Source organism: Eupeodes corollae, chromosome 2 (genome assembly GCF_945859685.1).
Source record: "Eupeodes corollae chromosome 2, idEupCoro1.1, whole genome shotgun sequence".
NCBI classification, from domain to species: Eukaryota; Metazoa; Arthropoda; class Insecta; order Diptera; family Syrphidae; genus Eupeodes; species Eupeodes corollae.
In genome coordinates, this window is record NC_079148.1 from 14378462 (window position 1) to 14398341 (window position 19880).

A 19880-nucleotide genomic window follows, 5' to 3' on the forward strand; every position below is an offset into this window, starting at 1 on the left:
GCGATTTGACGCCTTTAGACTATTTTTTGTGGGGCTACATCAAGTCTAAAGTCTACACAAATAAGCCAGCAACTATTCCAGCTTTGGAAGACAACATTTCCGAAGAAATTCGGGCTATTCCGGCCGAAATGCTCGAAAAAGTTACCCAAAATTGGACTTTCCGAATGGACCACCTAAGACGCAGCCGCGGTCAACCTTTAAATGAAATTATCTTCAAAAAGTAAATGTCATGGACCAATCTAACGTTTCAAATAAAGAATCGATGAGATTTTGCAAATTTTATGCGTTTTTTTTTTTTCTTAAAAAAGTTCTCAAGCTCTTAAAAAATCACCGTTTATATAAAGACATGTATAGCTACACCTAAAATGTTACAATTTGATATTATAGGGAAGAATATGTAGTTGATTACCTAATATGTATAAAATGAATATGAATTAACTACTGAAATATTATCTTAAGAATAAAAATTTATTATTTTTGAATTATGAAGAAATCTTTAAATTATAGGGGACAGAATGTTATTGCAGACATTTTTGACTGTTATACTAAAAAGCTTTCTTTATGTAATAACTTATGTAATGTATTTTAGCGTAGTTAGTTATTAAGAAGAACTCAACGCAAATGGTTGATCCATCGCGATTTAATAAACTGAAGTCCAACTTAAAAGCGTGTATTATTTATGAAATCTAAAGATAAAACAGTTCGTATTTATTTTCAAAACATCTTATTCAGGAACTTTTTTTTCTGTCCTTAATCAAGTAAGTCGGAGTATATAAGGTGTATTTTTTTACTACCATTTTGTTATTTATGTACTTACTCAATATCCGGATGAAGTTGTTGTACTTTGCGGCAGTGCGATAACTTTGACAGTGTGATGAGCACTCGATGGAAATTGGTCAAATCATAGAGCATTGTTGGTTCAAATAAATCCGACTCACGGATGCCAAAGTGGTTTTTGCATACATCTAGGAAGAGTTTTATATTTTTGCAACAAAGGAACTGAAATTAAAAAAAAAAATAAAACAAAAGTTCAGTTGAGTTGGGGATTTATCTGTCAAATAAATTTGTTTAATTCTTTGATATGACGACGAGTACGACGAGGACGGACGAGCAACGCCAAATATGAGTATGAAGGAATATGGTCGGGTGAATGCTCCCTAAACCATCAGCCATTGAAAATGGTAGGTATTGACATTTGATCTTTTTTTTATCTTTCGCTCTGGTTTGAAGGTTGAGGGTTGTTTGAAAACAAAGTATATATGTAGATGTAGAAGTACCTTAACTTAACCCTCTTTAGATACACAATTCAGTATTTCTTCTTTTTTTTCTGTTTACGGTTGAAAAAGTTTTTGCCACATCAGAAAAGAAAAAGATTCAGGAATGAAGTAGAAAGAATGAAATTGTATTAGGAGAACTTGGTTTTTGGAATTCAGGTCATGATTTGGAAGATTTAAATTACTATGGAATCTCAGAATTTTCTATACCTGGTACATAAATAACGAAGACAGGCCAATCTGGTGTAGAGGTACATTTATACTGATGATGGATATGGATATAATAAGTTTTGTGATTTCATGGGTTTCGTTGTTTCAACAATAATTATACTCATTAAGTTGATTTAACACATTAATCTTTAACTAGATAAATATAAATAAAGTTTCGTACTACCATATTAATGAAGAATTAAAGTTCTTTGGGGGTAAAGGAAATTTTGTTGGCTTTAAAATTAAAATAGGTTTCTCGATTCTAGGCTTGGTCTAGAATATATTTTATCTGTAAGGTAAAATTATGAAATTGGCTTCAACATGGATTGAATTCATTTTAAACACACGTATATTTAGTTGAAATGAGTTTCGTTGAACATGGGTTTGATTTGACAGGACAAGTCTAATTTAAATTTGTTGTTTACAAAATTACGTAACAGGTTTTTAAATTTCTAAAAATCATCAACCGAAAACTTCCACTGTTTCGCTTTTCAATCAAACAATTCTAATGACAGAATTGTTCCGGTGAATTTCAATAGGACATTTGTTCATAGATAGATATTTTCAACTAGAGTAAGTGCGCCAAATATGGGCCACCCTAAACATTTTTTTTTAAATAAAACCATAAATTTAAGTCTTGTTCATTTTTTTAAGGATTCTTACAAAACATTTTTAATTTTAATTTTCAATACAGCTTTTAAAACATTTAACTAAAAAGAAACATACCTGACAAAAAGTTAAAAACACAAACTTAGAGGAACGTCAGGAGGTGGGCCATACATATACATTTTATACATTTCCTTATTTATTTATTGAAGTAACTAAACTAAATTTATAAATGACTTATTTAAGGCATCAGGGTATCCATACCATAAGATGCCGTTTTTAATTTACTAGGCTTAAGGAAATTATTTATATTTTAAATTATTTACATTTTACATTGTTTATCATTGGAAAGATAGCAATTATAGCAACTAAACTAATTAAATTTCCTCAAACTTCTGGTGAGCAGATATGGCAGCTTTAATTCGACGGATAGATTTGACATTTGAAGGATCTAAGATTTTTGACAGAATCCCAATTACGCCGTCTGTTTCAGTATGTGTTTGTCGAGAAACAGGGCACTCTACAAAAATATGCCAGATTGTAAGAGGTGTTTCACAATTTGAGCATTCCTCTGGAGCTTCACGAGGCTAGAAGTGTTTGCTGGTAAACAGTGTTTTTCCTAGTCTTACTCTTAATACTTTTATACATTCTTCTCTGGTAAAGGACTAGTTGTATTGGACACGTGTGTTGCTGGGTTTATGTTTTTGAAGAAAGGTTTGAGCGGCTCGCCACTTTTCTGAAAGTTCTAGCTTTCGAAAATGTGTTAAAGTTGTTTTCAAAAGCTGGTGTAGTTTAGGACTCCCAAGTATCGTGTTTTGCTGCTAGGTCAGCGGCATCATTACCTTCTATTCCGCAGTGTCCGGGTATCCAAGCTAAAGTGATATTTGTGTTGTAGTACAAGCAGTTTCTTAAGGTTTGGAGAGATGGACATTTGTTATTAACGTTGCTTAGCCCCTTGAGTATACCAAGATTGTCGGTGAGGATTAACAAACGTTCAGAATTTATTTGAGCTACAGAGATCGCCTTGGAAATTGCGCTAGCACGGCTATGTAACTGCTGGCATATTCTGGAAGTAGAGCCTGGTGAAGAGTGGAGAATTGGGCATTTTGTTGGAACTCTACAAAGGCATAGGAGCACCAATGATTTTCATTTTGCGAACCGTCGGTGTAAAAGATTTTGTCCGCTCTTATGCTTGCGATAAGTTCTTCATGCAGCCAGACTGATGTTTGTTCGTAGAGAGTTTAGTTTCCATGGTGGAGCGTTGTGAGACACTGTTAACACGTCATGTTCTAGAGCGATTCGGGCGAATACAGATATAGTGACCAAGTTAGTTAAAGCAGATATTGAGTTACTTTTCCTATTTGTGTTTGAAAAAATAGCTTTTTCGACAGTTTCGAACAATGGGTGTGTTGTACTAACTATGGCTTTGCTTAAAAGATTTGTTGCCCTTTTTCAGCGAGATATTTAAAGGATACATAACCTCCTTAAACTCTTAGTGCTTCAAAGTTTGACGATCTAAGGGCACTTGTTGTCGTTCTAAAGCATTCGTTTATAGCTGCGTCGATTTTCGAGATGTTCTTTTTTATAGTCCACATAAAAAGCGTCCCTTCCACCAGAGCCTTAGCAATTCGAAGAGCTGTTTCTATATGTGGTCCTTTTTTTTGAACAGATCATTTTTAATGCGTTGTTCCCTGATTTTAAGCCGCTTATCACCTTGTGGACATGTTTATCCCATTTTAAGTTTTTTGTAAACATAACTCCAAGAATCTTTGCCTTTTTTTTATAGAAATTGGAGTGTTCCGTAAGCAGAGTGGAATACAAGTACATTTTCTTTTTCTGCAGAGATGAAGTGTGTCAATTTTTGAGGGTGGTTTAATTGCACCCGTTTTCTCGGACCATCTTGACATTGACAAGTCTACTTGTTGAAGAATATCTTGAACGTGGTTTGGGATGCCGGACGCTACGACATAGATATTATCGGCGTAAATTCCAATAAAATGGAGATTGTAAGTGGTTTGTGAAAGCTCAGTTATCAAGGAGTCTACAACACTACTGAAAGTGGTGAACCTTGAGGTGTGCCATTGTCCAATTTCCTTAGAATAGGCTCGTATACATCCACGTTTACTTTAAAGGTTCTATTAGCTATAAAGGATATAACAATCTTAAGTATTTTCTTAGGTACACCCCATTTGTAAAGCTGCTCGATTACCGGAACCATTGTTACTCTGTCAAAAGCTTTTTCTAAGTCTGATGACATTACAATACTGTGCTTAGTTTTCGACAAATTTTCTACAAGTTTATGTTTCAATAGATAAAAAAGCGTTGATACTCCTCTATTTGGCCTGTGAGCGTGTTTTTCGGTGCTTACCTTTTTCTCTAGTAACTAACTAATTCGTCTCGCTAATATTTTTTCGAAAATCTTGAAGGGAACGGGAAAAAGTGAGATCGGCCGGTATTCACCAAAATCATGTTTGTTTCTAGAACTTTGCGGAATCGGCTTGAGTTTTGCTCTTTTCCATCATGTAGAAAAGTCCCAGTCGATAAAATATCATTGAATAATGCACAGATTTTGTTTTTGAGGCTAGTATCGCTAAGTTCAACCATCTTGTACGTGATTTTGTCTTTACCCCGGGCTGCTTCATTTTGCTGTTTTTAGTGTCATTTCAAGTTCGATAAGCTCAATCTTTTCTGTAAGGAGATCGCAAGAGTCTTTTTAAATCATGATATCAGATATGTTAAGAAAATATTAAACACAATTTTATTTAAATAAGACGTTTTCAATTGAACTCAAAAAAAAAAAAAGCCCCGTATATCTTTCACAACCGTCTCGGCACATTAAGCACGAAAGACTGAGGCTAAACCGGTTTGAACGTGTTCGTATTAATTGATTGATATCATAATGCAACATTTTTTTTCGCTCTGGCTTCCGGTTTGGGAAATACCATTATACGCCATATTAACCACGTAGGCCAAATTTGCCGCACTTACTCTACCTATAAGGCAAGGTCAAAGTGACAGCAGGGACTAATTTTTCTCTATTTGTTTGTTAAACTATTCACAATAGGAAATTAAAATCATAAATGGGGGCGTTCACATTGTCAAATATAGCATATTGATGAATATTTGACGGATTGAAACTATTAGCGTTCACATTTGTCAAACATGCTGTCAAACTGACTTTCAACCTTTTGATGATGACCTATTTGGAATACAAAATTATAAGATACAAAAAATTCTCAATAATGCCCCTAAAATATGGGTTTGTCCATGAAAATTCTCCTTTAATTTGTATGTGCACTGCTTGAAATCATCCTTTACATTGAGATTTGCTTCAGGTTTCACAAGTTAGGCTTATATTTTAAAATAAACTTATCAAAAATCAAACAAAATTGTTTATTCATCCTTTGACCAGCGTTCTAATGTTAAAATTTGAGTCAATCCAACTGCAATTGTCAAACATATTTGAAAATGTTAACCTCCCCTTATGACGTTTTCAATTCGGTAGTACGAACACAAATGAACTATTATTCCAATAAAACGCTCACATTGACTTTGAATATTGTGAGGGCAATTGACATTTTAGTTGTGTGGTTGTTTTTAGCCTATTCGGAATTCAAATTCGGAACCATTTGTAAACTATCTAAAAGAAGAAAAATTGACATTTTGTGTTGTTCATGAGTCTTTCGAACTAACAACTAGAATGTCACTCTAATGTTAAGCAACAATAACGTCATAATATGAATTGTCTCTTTTGTTACAAATGAAAACTGAGCTTTATGAACATCTGCCATTTAAATTCACCAAGAAAGATAGGGTCAATCGTATTTTCAATTTAAATTACATACGAAACAATCAAACATGAATAATGAATGTAATTGCTCCAACTATAACATAGATGTCAAAAAACAATGACATTCGGAAACATTTTCATAAAATTAAAGGCACCTTCACATAAAGACAATTTCTACTGTTCCAGAATCGTTTTTGTATTTGTGTTTTTATTGTTTTGGAATTTTAATTATAAAAGTCAATTAAAATTTTATGAGGAATAAAAACACTAGCAAAGCGCACCAGGAGACGTTTGATCACTTAAACCATATTAATGAAATTATGTCATTATTATAAATGTCATTTTTAAAAATATTCTAATTGCTCAGTAGTGTAAATCTGACTTAATTTTCTTCTATTTTGATCTTAATGTCTACGAAAAATCATACAGTATTTTATTTTATCATGCAGCAGTTGTTACTTTCCAAAAAAAAACAAAAAACGATTTTATAAGATGAAATGACATAAGACATAAGAAAATAATGACAACATAAATGCCCATATGTCATAAATTCGACTTTACTTCTCTTCTTTACTTTAATTTTTCAATGAAAAGATTTCCCAAAATAAAAAAGAAATCCCATAATCATTTAATAGAAATAAAAATAACTTTACTCTTTTAAACGTCCCTAAGAGCCTCCCTCGAAACTTTTTGCTTCTGATTGCTGTCATTTTTTTGTTTTCTTTTCGGAAAACATTTTGAAAATCCTTAAAAAGATGTCATCTTCATTGTTCATGTTATTCCATCATCAATTTGGATGATTTATTTGTTTTTATTTTATCCTCAGAGAGAAAAAAGTAAATAATATATACATTGTCTACATTTCTACAATATTATCATCAAAATGATATCAATTTATTCGTTTATTTTTGTATTTGTATTTGTTTTTTTTTTTCAAAATATGTATGTGGAAAAATGGGAGTGACAAGTTAAGTAGACGATGATTATGACAAGAACGAATGTCAAAAAAATCCTATATTTTTATAGAAAAACGTGATTTCGACGAGATTCATTTACTTTATTTTTCTTTGTAGGAACTTTTTCTATAAAAAAACTACTGGATTGAAATAATTCTGGAATTTTCGCATCGCATGTTTCTGAGTTTATTGCATAACATGGAATAAAGTGCAATTGAAATGCAAAAGAATTAACTTTCTAATCTCTGAACTTGACAGCAGAACTATGACTATGGAAATTTTTAATTTTATAGAAATGATGCAAAAAGAAGGAATGGAATAAACTGTGTGGCTTAAGGGTATGCCCTCATTATTTATTCATCCAATAAGAAAAACAATGCACACTTAAGGGGAAATAATTCATCTGACAGTTGCATTCCCTTAAATAGAAACACATTTTTGTAAACTGAATAAATCAAAGCTTTGCAATCATTCATAAGAAAAAAAAATTGGAAATAAAACCTAGCCTTGTGGAACACCATCGTTTTGATTTTTTTGACATTTCACTTGCAATGAACTGTCTGTAAAACTGGATCTTAGAGGCGGAGTCAAATGAACATTGAACATTAGGGTGTCCCGACAAATTTGTTTTTGGATTTTCCGAACAAAAGACCTTCCAAAACTTGCGTAATTGGACTTAGATTACAAAAATATATGCAAAAAAATATTAAAATTTGTCTAGGGGGTTGTACAGACCCTCAAAATTTTGACAAATACGAGTAGATATTTTTTATGGTTTTTTCCCTTCCTTAATTTTGGTTCCTGAGCTACTATTTATTATAAAATATTAACTTTTTGATCTTATTAGGTGTAGAACATATTTGATGTTTTGATTTGCATTTAACAATACGTTTCCAGCGGTTTCAAATTTATAAGGTTTTAAGCTAAAAATACCCCCAATAGGTGACCAAAATTGATTTTTTTAATTTTTGGCGCATATTGCTATTATCATCATTTTCTTGGAACTTAAAACCACTGCTCTATAAATCTGACACAATTTGAATTAAAGTTTCTGTACCTATCCGATTTTGAAGAAAAATTTGTTTATAAATTCAACGGAAAGGATCTTTCCTTATTCAGAAATATATGCCATTGTTTTCGAAGAAATCGACAATATTTGGGCTAAAGCTTCGATTCTAATTGTAACTAAGGAAAGAGTTATTCAATTACTTTAATCCTGTTTCGAAAGGTACAATATTGTGAAGCGATACCCCAAAAGCAAACAAAATGCTAGTTTCGAAAACAAACTGAAGTGTTTTTTAGAGTCATCTGAGAAGCTTTTCGACATTGCTGTTTGTAAATGCACTTCATTTGAAACTTGTTCGTGTTTAAAACCAAAGAAAGTTCCCAACCATAAGAGAAGTTTTTTGTTGGATCAAAGAAATGAAAGGAAAATGGTTATAAGTGGGGTTGACAAGAAAGAAACAAATATCTTGAAGAAACGACAGAAAAGGCAAATTGAAGAGTCAAAGAGGGAAGCAAAAAATGGGATACGCAAGAAACGGATATAGAAACATATTCGGTAACAGAGGCATCCCCAACAAACCCCCCTTTGACAGAGGCACCATCGACTTCAAGAGCTTGTCGCAATAGATTGATGTTGCCAACAGTTGCCAAGGTATGTGATCGATACGGTTTATCAACGCGATCTGCTGCTGCTGTCGCTTCTGCTGTTTCTTCCAAAGACAAAAATAAGATCCACCGAGCTGTATCGAAATCGCGTAAAGAAGCTTTAGAAGATATTGGGGGCATTGCTATAAAAAGCATTTACTTTGATGGAAGAAAGGTCAAGACCCTGATAAATGAGAAAATAGGGACGCGTTATCACCGTAAAGAAATTTTTGAAGAACAAATCTCAATTTTGGCAGAACCTCGATCAATTTACTTGGGACACACAACACCAGGTCGTGAAACCGCAAAAGGGATTTTTACTTCCATCACAACTTTTTTAGAGAGTCAAGGTTGGAATTTAGATGACGTGCTTTGCATTGGATATGACGGAACTGCAACTAACTCTAGTTGGAAGGGAGGTGTCATTCAATATTTAGAGGAGTTCTTGAAGAGACCGCTGCAATGGTGTGTTTACATGCTTCGCGCTAATGAGTTACCTCTTCGTCATTTATTCTTGACATTATATGGTTGCACTTTTGGTCCTAGAGAATAATCTGGACCTATTAGGAAACAATTAGCTGATTGCGAAAGTAAAACCACCGTGAGCTTTTGTGCAGTGGCTGGTAATATGCGTGACTTGCCGAAAAATTTGGTTGATGAACTTACTACAGATCAAAAATATCTTTATCAGATATGTCAAGCTGTATCTACTGGTTTCTGTTCTCCTGAGCTGGCAAACCGTCAACCTGGAAAAAAGGCGCACTCGAGATGGCTTACTTCAGCTAATCGCATACTGAGAATTCGTCCATCAGAGAATTTTCTATTGCTTGTCAACTATGTCGTCAAAGTATGCGCCCCAATTGGGTCCGAATCAAGCGACAGGAGTCTTTTATGGATGGAGCCAAACATATTTTCCAATTAATTATGTACTCTCGATATTTACCCGAAAATTTGAGATGTGCTGTGGATTCTGTTATAGAAAGAAATGCTTATTTTGCACATCCAAAAAACCTGCTCATCAGTATGTTGTTTGATAAAAGAGACCACATTCGGAAGCTGGCATTGCGAAGAATAAAAAAAGCTAGAGAAGCTGAAAATATCAACAACGCAGGACATATAAATTATTTTGTGGAACGAATGTCAGGTAACATCACCCCCGGTTTTTCGGAATATTTCTTTTGAAGACCTTCACATCATGGCAAAAGATAAGAGCTTGGAAATTGTTGACTTTCCCTGTCACACCCAATCTGTGGAAAGATGTGTTAAACTGGTAACAGAGGCATCACAGAGTGTAACTGACCCTCTTCTAGAGATGGCTTTATTAAAAACAAGTTGAAATCTCGTGCAGAAATGCCAAACTTTGGACACTATAAGTTTAAATTCTTAGGTTATGTCATCAATTAAAAATTATTTATTTCTTATTTTGTTTTTATGTGATTTGTTAAAATAATATTAATAATAAAATACGTTTAAAACTTAATTTTTGTATAGTATTATTCAAACGGTTAAAGTATGTTCTTTTAGTTTTTATAACGTTTTCTTTATCTGTGTAAAATTGCGCAAATTTTGATACCCCTTTTGATAGTGTAGCTCGAAAAAAAAATGTTCTCATACAACGACGGGACACCCTATTGAACATATCTTAAAATTATACCAATAAATTTATTAAGTTTTAACGATTTCATTGATTCTAAAAATCCGTGTACTATGATGTTTATTCCTATAAAATACGAAATTTTAGGCGCTTAAAAAATTTTCCACAAAATTCATAAGTTCATCAAAAGATGATGCTAATATAGATTGTTGCATTTGACATGCAAAAATGACAGATATAAACCATAAACGTCAACAGGACTACAATTTATATTTGTCTGAATCTGTCAAGTACCTATATTGATAATAGGATTTTCTACAAAGTGTTGTTTTGTGAACGAAATGAACAGAATTTTAGTGGAATTAGAGGTAATGGATGAAAAACTGTACATAATGCCAGTCTATATAAATAGCAACAAATGGATGGATGAATTCTCGAATCTCTACGACTTTCTTTTGGAGACGCATACCGAAAACATAATGGTAATCGGTGACTGCAATGGCAGAGTTGGTAATACTCAGCTGTTACATTTGGAACCTGAGTTTACTCCAGAAGCCCCAATAGATTGTCAAGGGACACAAGAATCGAAGGGAACGGAAGAAGACTGATCGAAATGTGCCAGATGTTAGGACTTACATTATTGAACGGAAGAACCAAGAGTGACCAAACGGATATTTCACATTCATTAGGGGTACGTCCTGCTCAACCATCGATTACTGTCTCGTCCGAGGGAAATGGTTACAATATGCAGAGGACTTAAAGGTAGAAGAACTGGTTTTCTCAGAGCACCTCTCATTGTCCGTCAAATGTGTTCTCTCTGAAAACCCGCCCGCCAGTGACGCTACCATGAACCTCTTGTTGGAAGAATGCTCATCTTAACAGATACAAAGACAACCTCAATGCCTTAATAGGCCCCATCAACATTAACCAACTCAACTCAAATCTTGGCGCAGATTTCCTAGCGAATTGCATATCGGAGGCAGCTCATCCCTTTCAATCAACAATAAGAAAGAATTGGAAAGATCCCTGGTTCGACGCGGAGTGCGAAAAGGCTAGGAAAAAATCATTCGGATTTCTGAGACTCTTGAGAAATACTAATTCAGACTTTGCGAAAAGGATGTATGAGGAAGCAAATAAAGCATACAAAAGGATATGTAAGGAAAAGCAACACTACTACACTCAACAGCTTATACGAATATTATTAGCGGTTAGGGACAGTAGGTCAGAAAAATCGATATAAACATGAATGTTTTACCTGATCACTTCGAAAATCTTCTAAACTCAAGGACAAACCAACATTTTTCCACGCAAGAAGTCATCGAGGTAATATATAGATGCAAATACAACGAGGCACCAACAAGTGAGGACCGATTCCCATATGAATTTTTCATAAACGCCACCGAAAACTTTTTTGAAACACTAACGACTGCATTGAACTATATATTTAAAGACGGTGTCATTCGCGAAAACGGGCGCAAAACCTTCATTTTCCCTTTATTCAAGAAAGGTGACGTAAATGACCCTCGTAACTATCAAGGTATATCGTTTATCAACACCATAACGAAAATCTTCACCGGACTTATTCTTGGCCGACTTTTGAACTGGACACAACAAAACAAACTACTCAGCGAGTTCCAAGCAGGCTTCAGAAAAGAATACTCTACTCTTGATCTTTACCCTAACCTGCATTGCTAGATCCTATCTAGACAAGAAAAAGAAGCTGTACGCATTTTTTGTTGATTTCAAAGCGGCTTTTGATTCAATCGATAGAGATGCTCTTTTTTACAAGCTTAGCTGCCCTGGTACCTCCCATAAAATGTTGACAGTACTAAGACGGCTCTATGAAAACAATATGACAGCGATATGGAACTGTAGCGAAGGATCCAATTGGTTTAAAACATCGACTGGAGTCAAGCAGGGATGCCTCCTAAGCCCACACCTGTTCTCTCTTTTTTTAGATGACATCACATCGGCTCTTCCCGGAGGAATAATGTTTACTGGTATCAACATCAAAGCGCTTATGTATGCGGAGCGGACGATATAGTAATTTTAGCGGAATCACCTCAAATGCTGCAAATGATGATAAATAAGCTTAAAATATACTGCGACCTCTGGAACCTCACAGTCAATACCGACAAATCAAAAATTTTGATTATTAAAAATGGATCTGGTAGATAAGCCAGAGAAGGGAGATGGACTTTGAATAAAGTCGCATTGGATTTGGTTAAGGAGTATAAGTACCTTGGAGTTATAATTACCCCAAATCTTTAATTCAATAAGCACCTGCAGGCAAAACTAATAGAATCGAAACAAGCCATCAACTGCAACTGGAAGGGAGTGCTGGGAAAAAAATATGTAGCACCAAGTGCAAAATATAAACTTTTCGAAGCGGTGATGCTATGCTGGTCAAGTGTTGGGATTTCTACAGTACGAGGAGGTTAAAAAGCTTTTAAGCTATTTCCTCAAAAAGATATTCTGGGTCCCTGAGCATACAACTACGTATATGCTGCACTTAGAGACCGGAGTCCCGCAACTATATTTTTTCACGCTGAAGATGCATCTAAACTATATTAAAAAAAGTGTTGGCGCTTCCAAATCATCAACTACCTAATGCCATTGTGAGACAGCTGCTCTGAGAGAGGTCACAGTTCTTCGTAGAATGGTCTCGTTTGGAGGTGCTACAAAATGTTCAGTTAGTGGAAAGAGATTGGAGAAACTGGGACCCGACCTTCCAAATATTGTTGGAAAGAATTGATTCCAAAATTTTCGAGAACTTTACGGAAAGAACTCAAGTCAGTGAATCTCGTAATTTGACCATTTCAACCATCTTTAAAACCAGAGGAGAGCTGATACGGTCAAACTACAATGGATCAAACTGGAATATTCTAAGTAGTTTTGTCTTAACTGCACAAAGAAATAGAAACCAAATTCTGAATGAAGCTTTCTAATTTTGTATACACTTTAAACTAAAACTCGACAAGAAGTCTTAGACATAACTCTTGTCTCAGATACTATACACCATATGATCTTGGACTGGAAAGTATCCAAAGAGCACTCGTTCTCTGATCATAGATATATCCAGTTCAATATAAATGTGGATGATAGCCTGAGTCTATTGACTTTTCGAAACTATCGGAAAACTGACTGGGATTCATACAGGAACTCAATACAGAGTTAACTAGAACCTGGACTATCTAGACCTTCCTCTAACGCTAATGAACTTGACAAAAAAGTCAATGACCTTACCTCAGCTATGAACAGATCGCTAGAAATTGCTTGTACAATTAGATATACACATAGGAGGAAAGAGGAAACCACAATGGTGGGCCCCAGAGCTTGACTCGCTCAGGAAAGAATGCAGGAAATTTTTCAACCGGGCCAAAGCTGCAAGACTAGCCTCTCATTGGGACTCCTACAAAGAATCCCTAAGAATCTACAAGAAGGCACTAAGGAAATCCAAGCGATCTTCTTGGCGATCCTTTTGTGGCACGATAGAAGAAACTTCTGAAGCCTCTAGGTTACGGAAAATTCTTTCAACAAGTCCAGCTATGCCAAGCTGCTTAAAAAATGCAGACGGCTCCTGGACAAATTCAAGTAATGAATCGCTAAACTTACTATTGGACACTCCTTTCCTGGTAGTTCTCAAGTTCAAACACAACATATCCACAAGGTCTGATCACAAAGGATAAGCTACAATGGGCTCTCAACAGCTTTAAACCATTTAAAGCTGCAGGACCAGATGGAATAATACCAGCAGAATTACAAAAAGCTTCTGATATAATTGCACCAATCCTTGAGGCAATTTTTTGCAGCTGTCTTTACCTGGTCCATGTTCCCTCGGCATGGAGAGAAGTTAAAGTTGTTTTTATACCTAAAGCAGGTAAGTGCTAACAAGTTAATCCTAAAGATTTACGACCCATAAGTCTATCATCATTCCTTCTTAAGACCCTGGAAAGATTGTTTGATATCCATTTAAGGGCACGTATCGATACAAGACTTCTGTCTTTGTCTCAACATGCCTACTGTAAAGGTAAATCGGTGGAAACAGCGTTACACACTTTAGTACGCACTGTCGAATATTCCCTCCATCATAAAGAGTTCACTATGGTTGCTTTCCTTGACATCGAAGGTGCCTTTAACAACGTGGACACATCTGCAATCACACTCTCTAAATGTAGAGCGTTCGCTTCGGGAGTTAATTCATTTAAAGCTTACTAGCAGAATAATTAACTCGTTAGTAAAGGGACACCGCAAGGTGGTGTTCTATCCCCTTCCTCTGGAACCTAGTGGTGAATGAAATCCTAACTAGTCCGGATGCGGAGGGTTTCAGAGTGATAGCCTATGCGGACGACGTTGCTATAGCAGCGTCAGGAAAGCATCTTAACATCTTAAAAGAACTCTTGAAAAAGCCCTTAGACTATTATTTTGGGCCTATCGGTGTGGACTGGGTGTTAACCCACACAAAACCGATTTGGTCTTATTTTCGAGGAGATACAAAATTCCATTTGTCAACCCTCCTTATATTAAAGGAATCCAATTAAAATTCTCAGACGAGGCTAAATACCTAGGTCTTTTCTTAGACAAAAAACTAAATTGGAAACGCAACGTACAGGAAAGAGTCAAAAAAGCTACTGTAGCTCTCTTTTCTTGCAAAAAAGCTATTGGTAATAAATGGGGCATATAATCCAGAATCACGGTGTGGCAATATTTTGGACTGCTTTAGAGAAAAGTATAAACAGGGATAAGCTAAATAAAGTCCAACGTTCAGCTTTCCGCATCCTACCACGTTTTGCAAGTACTGGCATACCAATCGCTACTTGTAAACTGCTGCTAATGTAAGACGCTGTGAGGATGTCAGGCACCAGGTGTCAAGTCACAAAAAACATATGTCCAACACTGGATTTAAAACGTTCAAGGTGCTTGCTCTCTCTAAGCAGATCGCGTTAATAGATGTCATTACCGGACACTGTCTAATGAAAAGCACGCCACGAGACTAGGCGTATTCTCAAATGACTTTTGCAGAAGCTGTATGGACGAGGAAGAGGAAGAAACGGTTCTGCATCTTCTCTGCACATGCCCTGCTCTGGCTCAAAAACCCAAGAATTACCTAGGAGAATTCTTCTTTAACAATCCAAACGATCTAAATCATATCGGTATAATCAGCATCTCACGTTTTGTAAGGAACTCAAACTGGTTCCATTGAGCTGAGGAGGAAGCCTCAAGATTCATGTGGTATCACAATGGGGCATTAAACTGGCCTAAGTGTGTCCGTTTCCATCCTGCAGGACAGCCACTATAACTTAACCTTACCTAACCTTACCACGAATTAATTTCACCACACAGGTTTCATCGGTTTATTTGCTTTTAAAAAGAATACAATTATTCATTCATCTTATGTCAATTGCTATCAAAGGTTCAAGTGAAGAAAAGTGATTGATTTATTAGTTTAGATTCTCAAAAACATGGTTTGAAAAATGAAAAACACTAAAATGTCATTTTTCGTTAAAGTTTGTCTAGCATTATTTTTAGACGTTTAAGGATTATTTACTACCATAGATTACTGTCAAATTATCAACTTCTTCTAACCGGATTACCAAAAGCATTATCCACGACTCGTGATTATAGCTGTTATTAAACGACTTTTGGTCTTATGCTTTCCTTAACTCACAGCTTAAGGATTTTGTTCTGTCATTAAAGTTTTTATAGTTTGTAGGGAATGTCATTTTATTGAACTGTTTTATGTCTTACACATCTTTTTATCAATTTGCTGGTGCAAAAAGAAGTGTTTATCAAATATTAACATTATCTGTACTTCATACTTCTTATCATATCAGCGCCTTTTCCGTTTCCGCTATAGAACTATCATTTTTTATTTATCTTAAGATGTTATAGTCTAGTGCCCCTTAAGTAGTAATGCTTAACAACAAAATTTTTGTTATCAGTCAATCTACAACTGTCTGTCATAATTATCATCAACACGAAGACTAAGTATAGAAGAACAAAGAATAAAGCTAGCGTAACTAAATGGCGCCCAATAATTAGGTTGATGACTGAATTTATTTTGTTTTATTGTTTGTGTTTAGTGCATAATTAACATAGACATAAAGATGACAATGGTGATGATGGCTGCGAAGACGGCACGTGCTAAAACCAACCAAAACTTTGTTCTGAAGAAAGACTCTCGCACCACTTCGTCAAACCAATTAAAATTCAAATATTTATGAAAACAAAATTGAAATTAATTCCTTGGAAATCTTTGATGTTTATCATTTTCATCGTCATCATTATGATGATGAATAATTTTATCATCATTTTATCTGTCCAAAAATTTCAACAACAAACAACATGCAGGACTCAGAAAGGTCCATGGTATACAAGTACAAAGTAGTTCACATTTTTTATAAAGAAATGAAAATATCAACGAGCTTTTTCTTCTCGCTGAAAACTGAAAACTTAATTTTTTCGGTCTCGAAAACAATATTTCAAAACATTCCCACATTGTTCACCTTCTTCTTCTTCAGCTTTTTCGTCTTCTACTGCTTCTTAAGGTTTAGGTTAGGTATATACGTGAAATCCCAGCCATCAAGCATCACTTAAAAAACAATATTTCATTTGAAGACCCTCTTTTCGTTTCTTGAGTTGAACAAAGTCTAAAGTGGACCCCGTTCCAATTGCAATTCTATGCGAGTTAGCAATTACCTTTATTTGCATTATTTGCATTTAAATTCAATGTGCTCTGTTGTCTCGAATAATCTTCATGATGGGAAGGTAGGTGGTAAGTAGGTAGGTAGGTCTAAGGTACCTACGACTACAACACAGCGGCGACGACGACGATGTACAACGTACAACGTACAAAGTATATAAAGTCGTTATGTGGGTAACTCGGCTTGTGGCAATAAGGACATATAAGAATTTGTTCGTGTGTTCCCCCGGGTAACCTAAGCTATGGAAATAAAAAAGAACAGCATAGAAACAAATGCGGGGGGAACAAGTGAAAGCAATTTGTTATACTTTACGTACGTTAGAAATGACTATGTTATGGTTTTAGAGCTGTTGATGGAGACAAGAAATACCTTCTCTTGAACCTGCTCTTATATACCTATGGGTATTTTATCGTTGTTGTTTTGCTCTGATGGCTTGACATTCGAAAAAGTTGTCAACATCATGAAGCACACATTTTGTTGCATTGCAAGAGCTTTCCCTTTTTCTACAACATTGGAGGAGTGTATATTCTTCACCCCCCACAAGAAGCTTAAGGAAGCTGAAACAATTATAAAGTTTACATAACTTTTAACCGAGCACAAACACCCTTCTGCTTTTTCTTCCACTTCTGATACTTCTGCCATCGTGTTAAGTGTGTTTGCTATAAGAACCTTAATATGTCAATGGTTGTTCTTGGGGGAATACGAGTGAGTTAATTAAGTCAATCGACATTCTAGGATTGAAATTGAAATTGACTTTGATGCTAAATCCACCAGAAATGATGAATGATTTTTATAACATTTAACACATAGATATGTACCTAGGCTATAGGTACTTAAGGGGGTTCTACTTTCTATCAGTTGTCAATTTTAATGTTCTTTAGAGAATTTAAAATTATGTTTTTAGGATGATTTTTTTTTATCAAAACCAGGCCAGACAAAGCCTTGGATTGTTTTTGTTTTGTATTATCTTAAACCCTTGAGATTAAACTCCATAGAGATCAACCTACTTTTAAAGAATTCTTGTTATGAAAGGTTAATTCATTGAATGAATTTAATCTTTTGAATTGAGGCTAAAGGATACTGAATTTGAGATTAAATTTCACATCAAGCTCTATGGCTTTGACTAATTAGGGTTTTTTTTGTATGGATTTTAAGACTTTCAGAGGAATACTTGACAGCCTTATCCATGTCACGGTCTTGATGTATTTATAGATTTTGTATTTAAGTCTTGTTTAGGTGGGGTGGTTCCTTAACACCCATTAGGCTTCTTTTTTTTTAATATAATTGAAATATTTAACTTGGTCGGAGAGGAAATATAGACACAAACAAATTTCCAGCCAAGGGAGAACATGGACAGATACTAAGTGTGTAAAATGGTTCCCTGAGGCCTTGGTGGGTGGATTAGATTTATTTTTCCTTAAAGTCTTTCGAATATACCGCACAAACATAAAATAAGGAACCAGGAATATACATTTGCCACATCTTTTGGGAGGGTTCCTTAGAAAAAAATATAATATTTTTTTATTTAGGTCACTTAGTCTCCTGGGGGCTTACAGGTGAGAAATGTAAAAAGGTGTGATAATAAGGAAATTGCAGTCATCTTAAGACACTCTCCCACTTTTCCAATAATTTTCAAACCTAAATTCAACATCCATCTGAGGTAAATATCCATTCTGTAAATTTTGTGGAAGGAGGATCATCACGATTCTTTATTCATCATCATTCAACGCGTATTCATCCACTATTCAATTTTTAATATATTCTCATTCTTGTCGTTTCATCTTCATTTATCTTCATATATCCTCGTTCATCCTCATTCATCCTCATTCATCTTCATTCATCCTCGTTCGTCTTTATTCATCTTTATTCATCTTTATTCATCCTCGTTTATCCTTATTTATCGTCATTCATCCCCCTTTACCTTCATTCTCACTCATTCTTATTCATGCTTATTCATGCTTATTCATCCTTATTTATCCTTATTCATCTTTATTCATCCTCAATTATATTTATTCATCCTCGTTTATCCTTATTTATCTTTATCCATCCTTATTCATATGTATTCATCCTCATTCATTCTTATTCATCCTTATTCATCTTTATTCATTATTATTCATCATTATAGATCCTCATTCATCTTCATTCATCCGCAATTATCCTCATTTATCTTCATTCCTCATTTATCCTCATTCATCCTCGTTCTTCCTCATTTATCGTCATTCATCCTCATTCATCCTCATTGATCCTCATTCATCCTCATTCATCCTCATTCATCCTCATTCATCCTCATTCATCCGCATTCATCCTCATTCATCTTTATTCATCCTCGTTTATCCCCATTCTCATTCATTCTTATTCATCCTTATTCATCCTTATTCATCCTTATTAAGTAAGTAAGTAAGTAATAAGTAATTTTATTTACAAATAATTATTTAATACATACAATTTTACAACAATAATGCATGGCTATTCGCCGTCTGCCCGATTGACAACTTTGTTTGATTATTATTTAATTAAAAATTTTCATTTATAATTCTATTCCTATACTTTAATGCTATTTTACAATATTTGTATAATAAGGGAACATCAACTTCATTGAGATAATATGTTATACGTTCTTCTGATAATATGTCACTACCAAAGACATGTCTTCTTGTTTCTCGTAGAACAGGACATCTACCCATAAAATGAAAAATGTTTTCTCTTTCACCCATATTGCATAATTCGCACAGTAAAGGCAGGTCTTCGCGATGAGGTATGTAATTTAGATTGAGAAGTTCTTCTCTTAGTCTAAATATCAAAGATATATGCTCCGTTGGTAAATCATCTCGGAAGTAGTTCCTTTGGTTGAGGTTGTAGTTCAGCTTGCTATATGACATTCTATAGATGGATTCTTCTGCCTGTAATGTGTATCCCAATCTACATTTTTCGTCTACTTGTGAAATCAAGTGATACAGAGCGGGTTTCCACCTTTGATACTCATCTGGTGCTAAATTTATATTTGCTTCTACCGCTAGCTCCAACCAATCTCTAAACCACCCTGATTTATTTCGTATTGTGTGAAGTGCTGCTTTTTTGGGAGACGTTCATCTGACA

The 19880-nt window shown here is 34.9% G+C and overlaps 1 protein-coding gene across 1 annotated transcript in view; it reads right to left on the reverse strand.

Moving 5' to 3' along the window:
- LOC129944361 (protein vav) overlaps positions 1-19880 on the reverse strand; it is a 166506-nt gene that overhangs the window by 34145 nt on the left and 112481 nt on the right. Inside the window, exon 2 of the mRNA XM_056053737.1 lies at positions 818-999. Within this exon, the coding sequence (XP_055909712.1) occupies positions 818-999 (182 nt within the window). The remainder of the gene's footprint in view (positions 1-817; positions 1000-19880) is intronic.